The sequence below is a fragment of the Oryctolagus cuniculus genome, chromosome X (assembly GCF_964237555.1).
Source record: "Oryctolagus cuniculus chromosome X, mOryCun1.1, whole genome shotgun sequence".
NCBI classification, from domain to species: Eukaryota; Metazoa; Chordata; class Mammalia; order Lagomorpha; family Leporidae; genus Oryctolagus; species Oryctolagus cuniculus.
The window spans coordinates 258,631-278,174 of NC_091453.1; the positions used below are offsets into that span (position 1 = coordinate 258,631).

The following is a 19,544-nucleotide window of genomic DNA, read 5'->3' on the forward strand; positions in this document are numbered from 1 at the left end:
TCCCCTGCCTGCCCCTGATAGACCTGAACCTGTCAGTCTGTGGCCAGAACCAACCTCCTTTGCTCCCCTGACTGCCCGCGATGGGACCAGGAACCTGTCATGCTGCTGCCAGAACCTTAGCCAGAACGCCTTAGCTTCCCTGCCTGGCCATATGGACCGGGAACCTGTCCATGTGCGGCCAGAACCCCACATGCTTAGCTCCCCGGCTTGTCCCTGACTAGACAGGGAACTTGTATGTCTGTGGCAGGAACACCATCCTCTTACACTACCCTGCCTGCCCCTGACTGGAACCAGAGCCTGTCATTCTGCGGCCAGAACCCCACCTCCTTGGCTCCCCTGACTGCCTCTTTCTGGCCTGACAGTCTAGGACTACAACCCCACCTCTTGGCTCCCCTGACTGCCTCTTTCTGGCCTGAGAACCTGACAGTCTCGGACTACAACCCCACCTCTTGGATCCCCTGCCGGCCCTTGATGGAACTGGGAACCTGTCAGTCTGGGGCCAGAACCCCACCTCCTTGTCTCCCCTGCCTGCCGCTGATGGGACTGGTAGCTTGCCAGTCTAGGGCCAGAAACGCCGTCTTTGGCTCCCCTGCCTGCCCCTGACAGGACCGGGAACCTGTCAGTCTGCGGCAGGAACCCCAAGTCCTTAGCTCTCCTGCCTGCCCCTGACTGACCCAGAACCTGTCACTCTGCGACAGTTCCTGATCCAGTCAGGGGCACTCAGTGGATCCTAAGGGAGTGGTTTCTCCGCCATATCTGAATGTGAAAGTCCAGCTGGGTGCAGAAACTAGGGAAGAACAGACAGTGCACACATCTGGTCAGATGGCAAGGCTGTGACATTCAAGATGGTGTACAAAGTGGCCCACAACAGGTGATCTCTCCCTACCTCTTCATGTAGCGTGCCTTCAGACACTAACCCCTGGCTCACAACTTGAAGTCTATAAAGGACGGAGACCCTCAGCTTTCACTGAGTGGCTCAGAGGACACTGCATGGCTTGTGCTCAATCACTTGTGTCCCTGTTCAAAGCACAGTTTATGAAAATAATCATACAGGCCGGCGCCGCGGCTCACCAGGCTAATCCTCTGCCTTGTGGCACCGGCACAGCGGGTTTTAGTCCCGGTCAGGGCACCGGATTCTGTCCCTGTTGCCCCTCTTCCAGGCCAGCTCTCTGCTGTGGCCCGGGAGTACAGTGGAGGATGGCCCAAGTGCTTGGGCCCTGCACCCCATGGGAGACCAGGAGAAGCACCTGGCTCCTGGCTCCTGCCATCGGATTAGCGCGGTGCGCCGGCTGCGGCGGCCATTGGAGGGTGAACCAACGGCAAAGGAAGACCTTTCTCTCTGTCTCTCTGTCTCTCACTGTCCATTCCTGCCTGTCAAAAAAAAAAAAAAAAAGAGCCTATCAGCAAAAACCAAGACTCGTTCAAGGTGGTGAAGACCGCGCGTACGTTTCGGGAATCTTATTTCAAGTTTTAATTCTTCTGCCAACACACTCATGGTAATCCCAGGCTAGTTGCTCTCGTTTCTGAATCGACGTGTCACCCACTGCGCCTCCCTCGTCTGGGCACTTCATCACTCACTCACTGAAGTTGCTGTTCAGAGTGTCCGCTGTGTCCTGTTCTCTCCTGCTCTAAAGTCACTGAGGAGACAGTACTGACGACGAAGCTGCAAACCCTTTCAAGAAGCAAACGTGTCTATACACGACCATGTTTTCAAGGCATTTCCGATGGATCTGACTGCCTGTCAAAAAAAAAAATAAAATAAAAATAACTGAGATATTGGGGGTCTTGGTATTAGGAGATGAGCAAACTTTGTAGTTATGAATCTGCCTTGTCCAGCGTGCTCTACACGCCATGTTGATGACCCTCCTCTCCCTGAGAGAAGAGCCAGCCTGAGCCGTGGAGTGAGTGGAGCAGAAAACCAGATTAAAGGATTACAGAACGCAGAACCGGTCAAGTCGGTTTTTTCCATCGAGAGACAGAAACCAGAGTGACCTCCCTGGAGCTCTCAAGGTCATGTCTGGGTGCCTGGGCACGAAAAAAGCTAAAAAAAAGAAAAAAAAATCCAGGTTCTGGAACATTCTAGGACGTTCTAGAATGTTCCGGGATCCCTAGAATTTTTCCAAGGTGTTCTAGAATGTACCAGAACATCACCAAGTGAGTCTGGGGGGATTCTGGGATACGGGTCTGAGTAGAAGTTTCCCGGCTGGGTGTGACGGGTGTCCTGGTGCCGGCCTGGCCCTGCGGACATTGACGTGACATCCGGCGCCCACCGGGGCTGCGGAAACTTCCAGCACGTCGGCAGAGGGTCTCAGACCCCCCAGGACGCTCGCTGGGTTCTCTGGAACATACTGGAACATTCTACAACATTCCAAGACCCCAAAGACACTCACCAAGCGGTCCAGGGCATCCTACGAACATTCTAGAAAATTCTACGTCATCCACCAGTATTCCGGAACACTCCAAGACCAGGCGCTCTAGAATACTCTAAGGCCCCGAGGACGTGCGCCGGGCTCTCTGGACGTGTTCTAGAACGTTCCGGAACATTCCACAGAATTCCTCGCGATTCCAAGGACATTCCCTGGGCATTCTAGAACATTCTGGAATCCTGGAAACACCCACCAGGTGTTCTGGAAAATTCCAAGGCCCAAGAACGCACGACAGACTCTCCCAGAATTCCCTGGGAGCACTGACCGTTCCGGAACGTCCCTGGTATCCACCAGGATGTTTGCACAACCTTCGGCCCCGCCAACTCCTCCCCCAGCCCTGGCAATAAATAGACGCCGGGTCCCCGCCGGCTCAGACGACGACGAAGACGATGGTGATGAAGATGACGGTGACGAAGGCTCTCCTCCTCGCCCTCACGGTGGGCGTGGCCTGTGCAGACGTCGACCCCGCCCAGGTATCATAAATTTGCATCATTAGTTCCCAGTATTAATTCTCGTCATGAATTCATATCATTTCTTCACATCATTACTTCGCATCACTAATTCGCGTTGTTTCTTCAGCCGTATCATTAATTCGCGTCATTTCTTCACCTCCCCAGCTCTCCGGGCCCTGGCGCACCTCCGCCATGGCCTCCGACAACCTGGAAATGATCCTGGAGGGTGGGCCACTCCGGATGCTGTTCCGCGAGATGGAGTGCAGCGAGGACTGCAACGCCCTGAACGTCTTCTTCTACGTCAAGTGAGGGGCGGGGCCAGGGGAGACAAGCCGAGGCCAGAGACAGAGAGCCAGGGGGGAGCAATCGAGCCCAGAGAGCGGGGAAGACAGGCGCTGCCAAGCCCAATCGATCCCAGAGAGAGAGAGAGAGAGAGAGAGAGCAGGCCAGGGCGACCAGCCGAGCCCAGAGAGAGAGAGCAGACAGGAGTAGTTGAGCCCAGAGTCAGAGAGCATGTGGGCTAGAGGGGAGTAATGGAGCTGAGAGTGAGCCGACAGGACCAGCCGATCCCAGAGTCAAAGAGCAGGCCATGGTGGACCAGCGGAGCCCAGAGAGAGAAAGAGTAGACAGGAGCAGTTGAGCCCAGAGTCAGAGAACAGGTGGGCTAGAGGGGAGTAATGGAGCTGAGAGTGAGCAGACAGGACCAGCCGATCCCAGAGTCAAAGAGCAGGCCATGGTGGACCAGGCGAGCCCAGAGGGAGAGCAGACAGGATCAGTTGAGCCCACAGCGAGCGGCCATGTTCCCGGTCTCTCCTTCAGGAAGAACGAGGTATGCACCCCGCACAGGGTTGTGGCCCAGAAGAACGCAGACGGCATCTACACCACTGACTGTGAGTACAGAGCATTTCGGAAAGTTCCAGACAATTCCAGATGACCCCAGGGAATGTCCGGTGTGTTCCAGAATGTTCGAGAATGTTCCCAGAAATGTTCCAGGATGCTGCAAATGTCCCAGAATGCTCCAGTTCTCAATGTTCTAGAATGTTCCAGAATGCGCTAGAATGTCCCAGCATGCCCCGGCACATCCAGAACACCCACCTCTCTCCCTACAGTCGAGGGCCAGACCTCCTTCTAGTTCCAGGAATTGGATCCCACTAGCCTCATCGTCTTCATCAATAACATGGCATCCGGCGGCACCACCAGCCGCCTCAGCTTCCTCACTGGTGAGCCCCCCTCACACACACATGTATACTGCCGGTGCCCGCTAGAGATACGCACCACGACCCGAGAGTCTGAGCCCGACTGTATACGGGGAAAGGGGGGATACAGTCGGTGCCCACTGGATAAAGCGAGTGTATACAGTCAGTGCCCACTAGACATGGTGGGCATATACAGTCGGTGCCCACTAACGCTAGCATATACAGTTGGTGCTCGCTAGATGGGGTGAGCGTATACAGTCACTAAAGCGAGTGTATGCAGTAGGCGCACACTAAAGCGAGCGTACTCAGTCGGTGCCCACTCGTGCCACAGTCAAATTGGCAGTCATGAACGACGACCGGCTGGAGGACTACGCGAGGCTCACGGAGCAGAATGGGATCCCGCGGAAGTACATCCGGCGTGTGGGCGACACAGGTGAGGCTTCGGCGGCTTCCGGGCTGACTCGGCGCTGACTCGGCGCTGACTCGGCTTTCCTCTCTCTCCAACAGACACCTGTCCACCCTGAGGACGCCTCCCTTGGAGAAGGTGCCAGAACGTTCTAGACCATTCCAGAACCGCCCCTCCTGCACAATGATTCCTCCCCTGATCGCCTCACCATCTCCTCCCACCTGCGAATGCGCTAGTATGCTCCGGACATTCTAGAACGTTCTGGATTGATCCAAGATGGTCTGGATTGTTCCAGAATTTCTAGAAAGCTCCGGAACATTCTAGAATCGGCCGTCCCCAGCTTTCTCTGCTTCCTGTTCATGGAATAAACTCATCCCAGGCACAGTCCCAGTCGTTTATTTTAAACGATTTTTATTGTTACGTCAAAAGACAGAGCGAGCTGGTGGAGGAACCCAGGGGCTACCTCCGGGTCTCCCTGCACTGTCAGTCACCGTTCACTGACAAGGGGGTGGGCTCTGTCATCTGGTGGCTGTCAATCAGCCCCGAGTGACACTGGGGGGGTTCTCCCCGACTCCACTGGCAGCCAGTCACACTCCACCAGGATCCCAGGGCCACATCCGGGTCCCCATGGCCACATCCGGGTCTCCAGGGCAATATCCGGCTCCCCAGGGCTCCACTCATGTCCGCAGTGACACATCCTGGTCCCCAGGGCCACATCTGGGTTCCCAGGGCCACGTGGGCCGCAAAGCCGGAAACCTTTCATCTCTGACCGTGAGAGCACACCACACGCAGCCCGCCCTCGTGTTTGAGAAGCGGCAGCTGTCTCCCTTCACGCCGGCGTCTGAAGGAGTTAGGGTCGCAGATGGCGTCTTGCACATTCAAGACATACTTCAGGCGGGTTGAACAGAAGAAACCATAAAAACGTTGGCCGGCACCGCGGCTCACTAGGCTAATCCTCCGCCTTGCGGCGCCGGCACACCGGGTTCTAGTCCCAGTCGCGGCGCCGGATTCTGTCCCGGTTGCCCCTCTTCCAGGCCAGCTCTCTGCTGTGGCCAGGGAGTGCAGTGGAGGATGGCCCAAGTGTTGGGCCCTGCACCCCATGGGAGACCAGGAGAGGCACCTGGCTCCTGCCATCGGATCAGTGCGGCGCGGCGGCCATTGGAGGGTGAACCAACGGCAAAGGAAGACCTTTCTCTCTGTCTCTCTGTCTCTCTCTCTCACTGTCCACTCCTGCCTGTCAAAAAAAAAAAAAAAAAAAAAAAAAGAGCCTATCAGCAAAAACCAAGACTCGTTCAAGGTGGTGAAGACCACGCGTACGTTTCGGGAGTCTTATTTCAAGTTTTAATTCTTCTGCCAACACACTCATGGTAATCCCAGGCTAGTTGCTCTCGTTTCTGAATCGACGTGTCACCCACTGCGCCTCCCTGTCTGGGCACTTCATCACTCACTCACTGAAGTTGCTGTTCAGAGTGTCCGCTGTGTCCTGTTCTCTCCTGCTCTAAAGTCACTGAGGAGACAGTACTGACGACGAAGCTGCAAACCCTTTCAAGAAGCAAACGTGTCTATACACGACCATGTTTTCAAGGCATTTCCGATGGATCTGACTGCCTGTCAAAAAAAAAAATAAAATAAAAATAACTGAGATATTGGGGGTCTTGGTATTAGAAGATGAGCAAACTTTGTAGTTGTGAATCTGCCTTGTCCAGCGTGCTCTACACGCCACGTTGATGACCCTCCTCTCCCTGAGAGAAGAGCCAGCCTGAGCCGTGGAGTGAGTGGAGCAGAAAACCGGATTAAAGGATTACACACCGCAGAACTGGTCAAGTCGGTTTTTCCCATCGAGAGACAGAAGCTAGAGTGACCTCCCTGGAGCTCTCAAGGTCATGTCTGGGTGCCTGGGCACGAAAAAAGCTAAAAAAAAGAAAAAAAAATCCAGGTTCTGGAACATTCTAGGACGTTCTAGAATGTTCCGGGATCCCTAGAATTTTTCCAAGGTGTTCTAGAATGTACCAGAACATCACCAAGTGAGTCTGGGGGGATTCTGGGATACGGGTCTGAGTAGAAGTTTCCCGGCTGGGTGTGACGGGTGTCCTGGTGCCGGCCTGGCCCTGCGGACATTGACGTGACATCCGGCGCCCACCGGGGCTGCGGAAACTTCCAGCACGTCGGCAGAGGGTCTCAGACCCCCCAGGACGCTCGCTGGGTTCTCTGGAACATACTGGAACATTCTACAACATTCCAAGACCCCAAAGACACTCACCAAGCGGTCCAGGGCATCCTACGAACATTCTAGAAAATTCTACGTCATCCACCAGTATTCCGGAACACTCCAAGACCAGGCGCTCTAGAATACTCTAAGGCCCCGAGGACGTGCGCCGGGCTCTCTAGAACATTCTGGAACATTCCACAGAATTCCTCGAGATTCCAAGGACATTCCCTGGGCATTCTAGAACATTCTGGAATCCTGGAAACACCCACCAGGGGTTCTGGAAAATTCCAAGGCCCAAGAACGCACGACAGACTCTCCCAGAATTCCCTGGGAGCACTGAACATTCCGAAACGTCCCTGGTATCCACCAGGATGTTTGCACAACCTTCGGCCCTGCCAACTCCTCCCCCAGCCCTGGCAATAAATAGACGCCGGGTCCCCGCTGGCTCAGACGACGACGAAGACGATGGTGATGAAGATGACGGTGACGAAGGCTCTCCTCCTCGCCCTCACGGTGGGCGTGGCCTGTGCGGACGTCGACCCCGCCCAGGTATCATAAATTTGCATCATTAGTTCCCAGTATTAATTCTCGTCATGAATTCATATCATTTCTTCACATCATTACTTCGCATCACTAATTCGCGTTGTTTCTTCAGCCGTATCATTAATTCGCGTCATTTCTTCACCTCCCCAGCTCTCCGGGCCCTGGCGCACCTCCGCCATGGCCTCCGACAACCTGGAAATGATCCTGGAGGGTGGGCCACTCCGGATGCTGTTCCGCGAGATGGAGTGCAACGAGGAATGCAACGCCCTGAACGTCTTCTTCTACGTCAAGTGAGGGGCGGGGCCAGGGGAGACAAGCCGAGGCCAAAGACAGCCAGGGGGGAGCAATCGAGCCCAGAGAGCAGGGAAGACAGGCGCCGCCAAGCCCAATCGATCCCAGAGAGAGAGAGAGAGAGAGAGCAGGCCAGGGCGACCAGCCGAGCCCAGAGAGAGAGAGCAGACAGGAGTAGTTGAGCCCAGAGTCAGAGAGCATGTGGGCTAGAGGGGAGTAATGGAGCTGAGAGTGAGCCGACAGGACCAGCCGATCCCAGAGTCAAAGAGCAGGCCATGGTGGACCAGCGGAGCCCAGAGAGAGAAAGAGTAGACAGGAGCAGTTGAGCCCAGAGTCAGAGAGCATGTGGGCTAGAGGGGAGTAATGCAGCTGAGAGTGAGCAGACAGGACCAGCCGATCCCAGAGTCAAAGAGCAGGCCATGGTGGACCAGGCGAGCCCAGAGGGAGAGCAGACAGGAGCAGTTGAGCCCACAGCGAGCGGCCATGTTCCCGGTCTCTCCTTCAGGAAGAACGAGGTATGCACCCCGCACAGGGTTGTGGCCCAGAAGAACGCAGACGGCATCTACACCACTGACTGTGAGTACAGAGCATTTCGGAAAGTTCCAGACAATTCCAGATGACCCCAGGGAATGTCCGGTGTGTTCCAGAATGTTCGAGAATGTTCCCGGAAATGTTCCAGGATGCTGCAAATGTCCCAGAATGCTCCAGTTCCTCAATGTTCTAGAATGTTCCAGAATGCGCTAGAATGTCCCAGCATGCCCCGGCACATCCAGAACACCCACCTCTCTCCCTACAGTCGAGGGCCAGACCTCCTTCCAGTTCCAGGAATTGGATCCCGTTAGGCAAATCGTCTTCCTCAGTAACATGGCGTCCGACGGCACCACCAGCCGCCTCAGCTTCCTTGTGGGTGAGCCCCCCTCACACACACATGTACACTGCCGGTGCCCGCTAGGGATACGCACCACGACCCGAGAGTCTGAGCCCGACTGTATACGGGGAAAGGGGGGCTGCATGGCCAGACATATACAGTCGGTGCCCACTGGATAAAGCGAGTGTATACAGTCAGTGCCCACTAGACATGGTGGGCATATACAGTCGGTGCCCACTAACGCTAGCATATACAGTTGGCGCTCGCTAGATGGGGTGAGAGGATACAGCCACTAAAGCGAGTGTATGCAGTAGGCTCACACTAAAGCAAGCGTACTCAGTCGGCGCCCACTCTTGCCACAGTCAAATTGAGAGTCATAAATGACGACCTGGAGGACTACGCGAGGCTCACGGAGCAGAATGGGATCCCGCGGAAGTACATCCGGCGTGTGGGCGACACAGGTGAGGCTGCGGCAGCTTCCGGGCTGACTCGGCGCTGACTCGGCGCTGACTCGGCTTTCCTCTCTCTCCAACAGACACCTGTCCACCCTGAGGACGCCTCCCTTGGAGAAGGTGCCAGAACGTTCTAGACCATTCCAGAACCGCCCCTGATCGCCTCACCATCTCCTCCCACCTGCGAATGCGCTAGTATGCTCCGGAACATTCTAGAACGTTCTGGATTGATCCAAGATGGTCTGGATTGTTCCAGAATTTCTAGAAAGCTCCGGAACATTCTAGAATCGGCTGTACCCAGCTTTCTCTGCTTCCTGTTCATGGAATAAACTCATCCCAGGCACAGTCCCAGTCGTTTATTTTAAACGATTTTTATTGTTACGTCAAAAGACAGAGCGAGCTGGTGGAGGAACCCAGGGGCTACCTCCGGGTCTCCCTGCACTGTCAGTCACCGTTCACTGACAAGGGGGTGGGCTCTGTCATCTGGTGGCTGTCAAACAGCCCTGAGTGACACTGGGGGGGTTCTCCCCGACTCCACTGGCAGCCAGTCACACTCCACCAGGATCCCAGGGACACATCCGGGTCCCCATGGCCACATCCGGGTCTCCAGGGCAATATCCGGCTCCCCAGGGCTCCACTCATGTCCGCAGTGACACATCCTGGTCCCCAGGGCCACATCTGGGTTCCCAGGGCCACGTGGGCCGCAAAGCCGGAAACCTTTCATCTCTGACCGTGAGAGCACACCACACGCAGCCCGCCCTCGTGTTTGAGAAGCGGCAGCTGTCTCCCTTCACGCCGGCGTCTGAAGGAGTTAGGGTCGCAGATGGCGTCTTGCACATTCAAGACATACTTCAGGCGGGTTGAACAGAAGAAACCATAAAAACGTTGGCCGGCACCGCGGCTCACTAGGCTAATCCTCCGCCTTGCGGCGCCGGCACACCGGGTTCTAGTCCCGGTCGGGGCACCGGATTCTGTCCCGGTTGCCCCTCTTCCAGGCCAGCTCTCTGCTGTGGCCCGGGAGTGCAGTGGAGGATGGCCCAGGTGCTTGGGCCCTGCACCCCATGGGAGACCAGGAGAAGCACCTGGCTCCTGGTTTCAGATCAGCGCTATGCACTGGCCACAGTGTGCTGGCCGCGGCGGCCATTGGAGGGTGAACCAGTGGCAAAAGGAAGACCTTTCTCTCTGTCTCTCTCTCTCACTGTCCACTCTGCCTGTCAAAAAAAAATAAATAAATAAAAAAAAAAGAAAGAAACCATAAAAAGGCAAAACGTTAGGCAGTGTCTCTGGGCAAGCCCTTTAATGAGTGGAGCACCACTACTGACGACGCCCAGAATCCCTGTTGGATGAGAGTATCCCTTTTGCCGATTTCCACAGGGCGACGGCCATCTGGTGACGGCTCATGGCGACCTCGGCCAACATGCCTGGACGCGGCCCGATGTCTGCTTTCCCTGAGAACGTGCAGAAGCAGAGATGAAGGAGGGTGTTGGGAAGGAAGCGGGTGAGGCCGGGACCCTGTCCGGAGAGCACTCTCTGGGCTCAGAACTTGAGGGGGATGACGGGCCAGTACTTGGGCAGCTTCCTGTCGCAGTGCTTGTCGAAGCTCAGCTGCATGGCAGCCTCCATGGCTTGGATCTTGGCGGCACTCTCCCCGTAGAGGAGCTTCATCTCGGCCTGGCGCCGCGCGCCGGGCCTCTCCGTCGGGGGCTCTGCCGACCGGTGGGTGTTGTAGCAGAGGTCGTGGTCGGCGTTCACATAGTCCTCCAGGCGGGCCGCGTCCAGCTGCCGCTGCCGCCCTGAGAACAGACGTGAGCGTGAATCCACACACACGCGCGGGAGCGAAGCACGGTGAGCGGTGCTGCCGCCACAGCCACCGAAACCAGGTGTGCCACCACAGCCACCGAAACCAGGTGTGCCACCACAGCCACCGAACGCCCCTCAGCGTTCTCGTCCCTTCCCAGCCGCGCAGTCCGGCTCGCTAGCTGCCCTGCAGATCAGTATTACCTACATCAGGGCAGGGCACCTTTCTTTCTGCCGAGGGCCACGTGGGTATTTTTTTTTTTTTTTGACAGGCAGAGTGGACAGAGAGAGACAGAGAGAAAGGTCTTCCTTTGCCGTTGGTTCACCCTCCAATGGCCGCCGCGGCCAGCACGCTGAGGCCGGCGCACCGCGCTGATCCGATGGCAGGAGCCAGGAGCCAGGTGCTTCTCCTGGTCTCCCATGGGGTGCAGGGCCCAAGCACTTGGGCCATCCTCCACTGCACTCCCTGGCCATAGCAGAGAGCTGGCCTGGAAGAGGGGCAACCGGGACAGAATCCGGCGCCCCGACCGGGACTAGAACCCGGTGTGCCGGCGCCGCTAGGTGGAGGATTAGCCTAGTGAGCCGCGGCGCCGGCCGCAAGCAACAACATTTTTCTTTTTCCAAAGCTGTGACATAGGCCTGGGGCTGTGGCGTTAGCACGTTAAGCCTCTGCCTGTGGCGCCGGCATCCCGTATGGGCGCGGGTTCGAGTCCCGGCTGCTCCACTTCCGATCCAGCTCTCTGCTGTGGCCTGGGAAAGCAGTGGAAGATGGCCCAAGTCCTTGGGCCCCTGCACCCGCGTGGGAGACTCAGAAGAAGCTCCTGGCTCCTGGCTTCGGATCAGTCCAGCTCTGGTGGTTGTGACCATCTGGGGAGTGAACCAGTGGATGGATGGAACCCCGCCCCCCCCGTAACTCTGCCTCTCAAATCAATCAATCAATCTTATGTCCACAACAGCCAGGGCTGGGCTAGGCTGAAGCCAGGAGAGTGGAACTCCATTGGGGTCTTCCACGTGGGTGGCAGGGACCCAAGGACTTGGGCCACCACCTGCTGCCTTCCCAGGAGCGTTAGCAGAAGCTGGAATGGACGTGGAGGCGGGACTAGAACTGGCATCCTGAAACAGAATGTGGGTGTCCGCTGGGCACTCTGGCTTTGGCCTGGCCCAGCCCTGTATATTGTGTGCATTTGGGGAGTGGACCAGTAACCAGCAGAGAGCAGATTCCCCCCCACTCTGCTGTTGCTCTGCCTTTCAAGTAGATGAAGCCAAACATGCTTTTAAAAATTCATTGAGGCTGGCGCCGCGGCTCACTAGGCTAATCCTCCGCCTTGCGGCGCCAGCACGCCGGGTTCTAGTCCCGGTCGGGGCGCCGGATTCTGTCCCGGTTGCCCCTCTTCCAGGCCAGCTCTCTGCTGTGGCCAGGGAGTGCAGTGGAGGATGGCCCAGGTGCTTGGGCCCTGCACCCCATGGGAGACCAGGAGAAGCACCTGGCTCCTGCCATCGGATTGGCACAGCTCCCGCCACGGCGGCCATCTTGGAAGGTAAACCAACGGCAAAAGGAAGACCTTTCTCTCTGTCTCTCTCTCTCACTGTCCACTCTGCCTGTCAAAAAAATAAAAAAAAATTCATAGAAAATGGAATTTTGGTGCAAAAAAAGATTGCAGTCCATGTGTAGTTTTTTCACAATCCTTTTTCCATAAATTTTTTTGAAGGCCCCTTGAACTCAAACAAGTCTAGAAGCTAACACAACGGAAACGTTACATCACCGTTCCCAGCCTTAGGGCCAGATTTGGAATATTACCTGTGCCCCAAACGAGGAGCTATAAAACAGCTTTACCTATCGGGGAAGAAAGAGTGCAAATGTCGGGGCAGAAGGGAGGGATGAGGAGACAGAGGCGCGCACTCACGTCGCTCTTCTCGGTGCTTCTCCGTCGTCGCGAAGTACCGGCGCAGCTCCTCGGTGATCTCCATGTCGCTCAGGTCGCATTCCTCCTCCTCCTCCTCCTCCTCCTCGGACACAGTCTGGTCTTTTCTCATGGACACCTGCATCCTACCGCCGCCATGTGGAAGCCGCCCGTACCTTTCACGAGGTGAGTAAGTGCGGCGGAAGTCCTCTGAGACCATTGGACGGTCAGAGGAGAGCTGAGGGTACCCGGCCTCACCGTCACAGGCGCTTTGGGGCTGAAGCCCAGCAGCAGAGTGACACAGGGAGCTGAAGTAGGACTCTACCGCCTTCCTGTAGGCGTTCTGGTGGCTTCGCATCCAAGCCATGGCCTGATGGTAATGTTGCCAGTACCGTGAATATGCAGGATGAGAACACCACGAACTGGTGGCTTTCGATGCTGACACCTACAAAAAAAAAGGAAGGGTAGGGCAGATACCAAACAGTTCAACTTCAAGAGAAATCTTGAAACTTTTATTTATTTTTGACAGGCAGAGTGGACAGTGAGAGACAGAGAGACAGAGAGAAAGGTCTTCCTTTGCCGTTGGTTCACCCTCCAATGGCCGCCGCGGCCGGCGCACTGCAGCCGGCGCACCGCGCTGATCCGATGGCAGGAGCCAGGAGCCAGGTGCTTTTCCTGGTCTCCCATGGGGTGCAGGGCCCAAGCACCTGGGCCATCCTCCACTGCACTCCCGGGCCACAGCAGAGAGCTGGCCTGGAAGAGGGGCAACCGGGACAGAATCCGGCGCCCCGACCGGGACTAGAACCCGGTATGCCGGCGCCGCTAGGCGGAGGATTAGCCTAGTGAGCCGCGGCGCCGGCCCCAATCTTGAAATTTTTTAATGAACTAGCCAACATGTGTACTGAATACCTACTCTTCATGTGTTTCTTACTGGGCCAGAAAAGATATAAAGGCAGGTCAGCATCCACAATGAACATCAAATGTAAAGCACACTTGCTCTTTACGTATTAGGTGCATGAGGGACACACAAGACAGTTAGTTAGCTGAAGGCTACGGAACACTATAACGTGCGGGCAGAGCCTAACAATGATCTTTTAAGGTAAGATACAAGGACAAACAAGGACCTGATGGTTATCATCTGAGCTAGTTCTAGGTTAGAAATGGCCTGCCTGGAGCCAGGGAGACAGACTTTGGTTCCTCCTCTTCTGTCTCCTAAACTACGGGTGATCTGCTGGCCTGGCCCATTCCTCAATGCTTGAGACAAGAAATGGGCCGGCGCCGTGGCTCACTAGGCTAATCCTCCGCCTAGCGGCGCCGGCATACCGGGTTCTAGTCCCGGTCGGGGCGCCGGATTCTGTCCCGGTTGCCCCTCTTCCAGGCCAGCTCTCAGCTGTGGCCCGGGAGTGCAGTGGAGGATGGCCCAGGTGCTTGGGCCCTGCACCCCATGGGAGACCAGGAGAAGCACCTGGCTCCTGCCATCGGATCAGCGCGGTGCGCCGGCCGCAGCGTGTTGGCCGCGGCGGCCATTGGAGGGTGAACCAACGGCAAAGGAAGACCTTTCTCTCTCTCTCTCTCTCTCACTGTCCACTCTGCCTGTCAAAAAAAAAAAAAAAAAAAAAAAGAGAGACAAGAAATGAATACCACTTTTAGTTCTCTGATGTGTTTCTTCAGTCTTCTCCATCACAGAAGGAGGGAATAAGGACTTTAAAGGCTATGGTTTATCTTTTTTTTCTTGAGTTAAAATTAAAAAAAAAAACCACAACTCACCTTCTCCGCCATATCTGAATGTGAAAGTCCAGCTGGGTGCAGAAACTAGGGAAGAACAGACAGTGCACACATCTGGTCAGATGGCAAGTGTGTGACATTCAAGATGGTTTACAAAGTGGCCCACAACAGGTGATCTCTCCCTACCTCTTCATGTAGCGTGCCTTCAGACACTAACCCCTGGCTCACAACTTGAAGTCTATAAAGGACGGAGACCCTCAGCTATCACTGAGTGGCTCAGAGGACACTGCATGGCTTGTGCTCAATCACTTGTGTCCCTGTTCAAAGCACAGTTTATGAAAATAATCATACAAGCCGGCGCCGCGGCTCACTAGGCTAATCCTCCGCCTTGCGGCGCCGGCACACCGGGTTCTAGTCCCGGTCAGGGCGCCGGATTCTGTCCCGGTTGCCCCTCTTCCAGGCCAGCTCTCTGCTGTGGCCCGGGAGTGCAGTGGAGGATGGCCCAAGTGCTTGGGCCCTGCACCCCATGGGAGACCAGGAAAAGCACCTGGCCCCCGCCATCGGATTGGCACAGCCCCCGCCATCAGATTGGCACAGCCCCCGCCACGGCAGCCATCTTGGAAGGTGAACCAACGGCAAAGGAAGACCTTTCTCTCTGTCTCTCTCTCTCACTGTCCACTCTGTCAAAAAAAAAAAAAACAAACAAAAAAAAAACTCCTGAAATCAGTAAGTGGTGAGAACCGTCTGATTTGCAGCCCAGAAACAAGGCAGGTGGCACATGTTCTGAAGATAGCTTCCACCCCAGAGAGGTCAGGGAAAAGCAAGAAAACCCGCTTGCTTCTGGGTTAGACGGCTCAACGTCCTAGACACCCCTCTGAGGCTGTGCCCCGGGTGGTCTTCTATTCTGATTCTGGCCTAAACGGGCAAAATACGAATTGACCTACAGACCTGGATATACAATATTATAAAATAATATAATCATATTATATTACATAGTTATGGGATCATGATATATAATTAATTATTCTATATTAATATACTATTATAAAACTCCCATGCCTGGGTCCCACTGCGAAAGACTCGTGCAAACTCGGTTTGGGATGGGGGCCCGCGCATCAGAATCCTGAATTCTGGAACCTCGTGGGCGTCTGGCCGCGCCCTTCGCCGCCGTGTGACAAGCACACGGACAGCGGGCCAGCCACGACCGCGGGTCTCCCCGTCTCAGGGAAGCGAGGCCTCACGGCCGCCAGGCTCCTCCATGACTCCCCCGGGAAACCCAGCGTCCCCGAAGTCACCTCGTGGGCGCGCGGCTTGCAGATTCCGCGTGGCGAGCGAGCACAGGCCTGTTTTCCCGCGGCGGGACCGAAGGGGGACGGGGAGGGGACGGTTGCCGGGACGACTGAGAGCGCGCTTCCGGTGCACGTCGGCGTGGCCGTGGCGCGCAGGAAGTCCCGCCCTAGCCGCAGGCGTCAGTCCGCCGCGGACTACGTAGTGCGCTTCCGGTGCACGTCGGCGTGGCCGTGGCGCGCAGGAAGTCCCGCCCTAGCCGCAGGCGTCCGTCCGCCGCGGATTACGTAGTGCGCTTCCGGTGCACGTCCGCGTGGCCGTGGCGCGCAGGAAGTCCCGCCCTAGCCGCAGGCGTCAGTCCGCCGCGGACTACGTAGTGCTGGAGGGCGGGCGCCGCACGGGAGCGCTCTCGCTGGGCAGGGGCGTGGCTATGGGCGTGGCTATGGTGCGCTCTCGCTGGGAAGGGGCGTGGCTATGGGCGTGGCTATGGTGCTCTCTCGCTGGGAAGGGGCGTGCTATGGTGCGCTCTCGCTGGGAAGGGGCGTGGCTATGGGCGTGGCTATGGTGCCTCTCGCTGGGAAGGGGCGTGGCTATGGGCGTGGCTATGGTGCTCCCTCGCTGGGAAGGGGCGTGGCTATGGGGCGTGGCTATGGTGCGCTCTCGCTGGGAAGGGGTGTGGCTATGGGGCGTGGCTATGGTGCGCTCTCGCTGGGAAGGGGCGTGGCTATGGTGCGCTCTCGCTGGGAAGGGGCGTGGCTATGGGCGTGGCTCTGGGGCGCTCTCGCTGGGAAGGGGCGTGGCTATGGTGCGCTCTCGCTGGGAAGGGGCGTGGCTATGGGCGTGGCTATGGTGCGCTCTCGCTGGAAAGGGGCGTGGCTAGGGGCGTGGCTATGGTGCGCTCTCGCTGGGAAGGGGCGTGGCTAGGGGCGTGGCTATGGTGCGCTCTCGCTGGGAAGGGGCGTGGCTAGGGGCGTGGCTATGGTGCGCTCTCGCTGGGAAGGGGCGTGGCTAGGGCGTGGCTAGGGGCGTGGCTACGGGGCGGTGCCCGCCGCGGCTCTGGGACGGGAAAGGGAGGACAGTGTCCGCCCCAGCGGGTCGCAGGTGCACCGTTCCCCGTCATTCAGCGTTCTCTCCGCCATCGTCTTCGTTGAGCCTTTGCTTTCTCCGCGCTGTGGCTGCGGTCCTGGGCAAAGCGCCCGCGCTTTGAAAAGAAATGGACCCAGGACTGAGTTTGAATGCGATTCCGGCGGTTGGTTTGTTTAATCGCCTGGAATTCCCTGTTTGCGTAGAATGTGCGTACCCAGGCGAGTCGTCAGTGACCAAGCACAAGCGAAAAAATCCAAAATAAAAAAACAGCAACTATATGTAAAGACAACTTACATGCAGAAAATGCGACTGCGTCAGGGCCGGGAAGCGTGTCTGTCCTGAAGGGGATTGTGTTAGCGAGATGCTTCCTTTGTTGTTGAGAAAACGGACAGGAGTTATCTGCGGACAGAGAAGGGCAGCTGTCAGCAGGGACGACGGGTGTGGACTGAGTCAGACCTGGTGGATTCGGCCTCAGGGAGGAGACCAGCCTTGGGGGAGGGGAGGGGAGGGGAGGGGAGGGGAGGGGAGGGGAGGGGAGGGGAGGAGAGGAGAGGGGAGGAGAGGGGAGGGGAGGGGAGGGGAGGGGAGGAGAGGGGAAGGGAGGAGAGGAGAGGGGAGGAGAGGAGAGGGGAGGGGAGGGGAGGGGAGGAGAGGGGAAGGGAGGAGAGGAGAGGGGAGGAGAGGAGAGGGGAGGGGAGGGGAGGGGAGGAGAGGAGAGGGGAGGAGAGGGGAGGGGAGGGGAGGGGAGGGGAGGGGCGGAGAGGGCAGGAGAGGGGAGGGGAGGGGAGGGGAGGAGAGGAGAGGGGAGGGGAGGGGAGGGGAGGAGAGGGGAAGGGAGGAGAGGAGAGGGGAGGAGAGGAGAGGGGAGGGGAGGGGAGGGGAGGAGAGGAGAGGGGAGGAGAGGGGAGGGGAGGGGAGGGGAGGGGAGGGGCGGAGAGGGCAGGAGAGGGGAGGGGAGGGGAGGGGAGGAGAGGAGAGGGGAGGAGAGGGGAGGGGAGGGGAGGAGAGGGGAGGGGAGGGGCGGAGAGGGCACGAGAGGGGAGGGGAGGGGCGGAGAGGGCAGGGGAGGGGAGGGGAGGGGCGGAGAGGGCAGGGGAGGAGAGGGGAGGGGCGGAGAGGGCAGGGGAGGGGAGGGGAGGGGCGGAGAGGGCAGGGGAGGGGAGGGGAGGGGCGGAGAGGGCAGGGGAGGGGAGGGGAGGGGCGGGGAGGGCAGGGGAGGGGAGGGGCGGAGAGGGGAGGGGCGGAGAGGGGAGGGGCGGAGAGGGCAGGAGAGGGGAGGGGAGGGGCGGAGAGGGCAGGAGAGGGGAGGGGCGGAGAGGGGAGGGGAGGGGAGGGGCGGAGAGGGCAGGAGAGGGGAGGGGCGGAGAGGGGAGGGGAGGAGAGGGGAGGGGCGGAGAGGGCAGGGGAGGGGAGGGGAGGGGCGGAGAGGGCAGGAGAGGGGAGGGGCGGAGAGGGCAGGGGAGGGGAGGGGCGGAGAGGGGAGGGGCGGAGAGGGCAGAAGAGGGGAGGGGAGGGGCGGAGAGGGCAGGAGAGGGGAGGGGAGGGGTGGAGAGGGGAGGGGAGAGGCAGGGCAGGAGAGGGGAGGGGAGGGGCAGGGCAGGAGAGGGGAGGGGAGGGGAGGAGAGGGGAGGGGAGGGGAGGGGAGGGGAGGAGAGGGGAGGGGAGGGGTGGGGAGACACAGCAGGGAGAAAGTGTGTCCCCAGATGTTGCAGATGTCCTCCCCGCCCCTCCCCTCCTCCCCTCCCCTCCCCTCCCCTCCCCCCAAGGCTGGTTTCTGGCACTGTTGCTGCAGAGGGCTGAGCGGGCGGGAGGGAAACTGGGTTCTGAGACGGAGGCGAGAGGACGTCGGACTCTAACTTGTGTTTTACTGCCATCTAGTGGACGTAGCGGGCACTGCTAAGCGCTATCGCCTCTCGCCCACGTGTCCGGTTATCTGTGCAGATGTCGACTTCACATTACAAGTAATGCTTACGTGGGGTCTGTAGCAGCCCCCTAATATGGGACCTATAGCAGCCCCCTAATATGGGGTCTATAGCAGCCCCCTAATATGGGACCTGTAGCAGCCCCCTAATATGGGACCTATAGCAGCCCCCTAATATGGGACCTATAGCAGCCCCCTAATATGGGACCTATAGCAGCCCCCTAATATGGGGTCTATAGCAGCCCCCTAATATGGGATCTACAGCAGCCCCCTAATATGGGACCTACAGCAGCCCCTTAATATGGGACCTATAGCAGCCCCCTAATATGGGACCTATAGCAGCCCCCTAATATGGGACCTATAGCAGCCCCCTAATATGGGGTCTATAGCAGCCCCCTAATATGGGACCTGTAGCAGCCCCCTAATATGGGACCTATAGCAGCCCCCTAATATGGGACCTATAGCAGCCCCCTAATATGGGATCTACAGCAGCCCCCTAATATGGGACCTACAGCAGCCCCTTAATATGGGACCTATAGCAGCCCCCTAATATGGGACCTATAGCAGCCCCCTAATATGGGGTCTACAGCAGCCCCCTAATATGGGACCTATAGCAGCCCCCTAATATGGGACCTATAGCAGCCCCCTAATATGGGACCTATAGCAGCCCCCTAATATGGGACCTATAGCAGCCCCCTAATATGGGACCTATAGCAGCCCCCTAATATGGGATCTACAGCAGCCCCCTAATATGGGACCTACAGCAGCCCCCTAATATGGGACCTATAGCAGCCCCCTAATATGGGACCTATAGCAGCCCCCTAATATGGGACCTATAGCAGCCCCCTAATATGGGACCTATAGCAGCCCCCTAATATGGGACCTATAGCAGCCCCCTAATATGGGACCTATAGCAGCCCCCTAATATGGGATCTATAGCAGCCCCCTAATATGGGACCTATAGCAGCCCCCTAATATGGGACC

General features: G+C 57.7%; 3 protein-coding genes and 1 long non-coding RNA gene across 6 annotated transcripts; 2 read left to right on the forward strand and 2 right to left on the reverse strand.

The window, feature by feature from the left end:
• Positions 1-1,456: 1,456 nt before the first annotated feature.
• Positions 1,457-15,567, reverse strand: LOC127486952 (uncharacterized). The gene is made up of 3 exons (XR_011385658.1): positions 14,814-15,567; positions 2,391-5,600; positions 1,457-1,738 (listed from the first exon to the last, which is right to left on the reverse strand). It is a non-coding gene; the product is annotated as an uncharacterized lncRNA (long non-coding RNA).
• Positions 2,761-5,746, forward strand: LOC127487047 (odorant-binding protein). Its single transcript, XM_070067258.1, has 5 exons — positions 2,761-2,899; positions 3,044-3,183; positions 3,698-3,768; positions 4,406-4,507; positions 4,582-5,746. The coding sequence occupies exons 1-5, from the start codon at positions 2,816-2,818 to the stop codon at positions 4,596-4,598; spliced, it is 414 nt and encodes a 137-aa protein (XP_069923359.1). The 5' UTR covers positions 2,761-2,815; the 3' UTR covers positions 4,599-5,746.
• Positions 5,594-9,191, forward strand: LOC127486951 (odorant-binding protein). Of its 3 annotated transcripts, none has more exons than XM_051831317.2 (6): positions 5,594-7,238; positions 7,383-7,522; positions 8,029-8,099; positions 8,320-8,430; positions 8,754-8,852; positions 8,927-9,191. In XM_051831317.2, the coding sequence occupies exons 1-6, from the start codon at positions 7,155-7,157 to the stop codon at positions 8,941-8,943; spliced, it is 522 nt and encodes a 173-aa protein (XP_051687277.2). In that variant the 5' UTR covers positions 5,594-7,154; the 3' UTR covers positions 8,944-9,191. The 3 variants fall into 3 exon arrangements, with proteins under 3 accessions (XP_051687277.2, XP_069923356.1, XP_069923357.1); XM_070067255.1 differs by having other exon boundaries at positions 8,754-8,826; XM_070067256.1 differs by lacking the exon at positions 8,754-8,852.
• Positions 9,199-15,695, reverse strand: GEMIN8 (gem nuclear organelle associated protein 8). The gene is made up of 4 exons (XM_070067251.1): positions 15,562-15,695; positions 14,309-14,353; positions 12,545-12,986; positions 9,199-10,636 (listed from the first exon to the last, which is right to left on the reverse strand). The coding sequence occupies exons 2-4, from the start codon at positions 14,318-14,320 to the stop codon at positions 10,380-10,382; spliced, it is 711 nt and encodes a 236-aa protein (XP_069923352.1). The 5' UTR covers positions 14,321-14,353; positions 15,562-15,695; the 3' UTR covers positions 9,199-10,379.
• Between the last annotated feature and the right edge of the window lie 3,849 nt (positions 15,696-19,544).

Coding starts and splice junctions, on each gene's coding strand:
- LOC127487047 (XM_070067258.1), top strand. CDS start 2,816: ATGGTGATGAAGATGACGGTGACGAAGGCTCTCCTCCTCGCCCTCACG. Junction 2,900..3,043: donor CAGACGTCGACCCCGCCCAG/GTATCATAAATT, acceptor TCACCTCCCCAG/CTCTCCGGGCCCTGGCGCAC. Junction 3,184..3,697: donor AACGTCTTCTTCTACGTCAA/GTGAGGGGCGGG, acceptor TCTCTCCTTCAG/GAAGAACGAGGTATGCACCC.
- LOC127486951 (XM_070067255.1), top strand. CDS start 7,155: ATGGTGATGAAGATGACGGTGACGAAGGCTCTCCTCCTCGCCCTCACG. Junction 8,100..8,319: donor CGGCATCTACACCACTGACT/GTGAGTACAGAG, acceptor CTCTCCCTACAG/TCGAGGGCCAGACCTCCTTC. Junction 8,827..8,926: donor CAGAATGGGATCCCGCGGAA/GTACATCCGGCG, acceptor TCTCTCCAACAG/ACACCTGTCCACCCTGAGGA.
- GEMIN8 (XM_070067251.1), bottom strand. Junction 10,637..12,544: donor GAAGCACCGAGAAGAGCGAC/GTGAGTGCGCGC, acceptor GTCTGTTCTCAG/GGCGGCAGCGGCAGCTGGAC.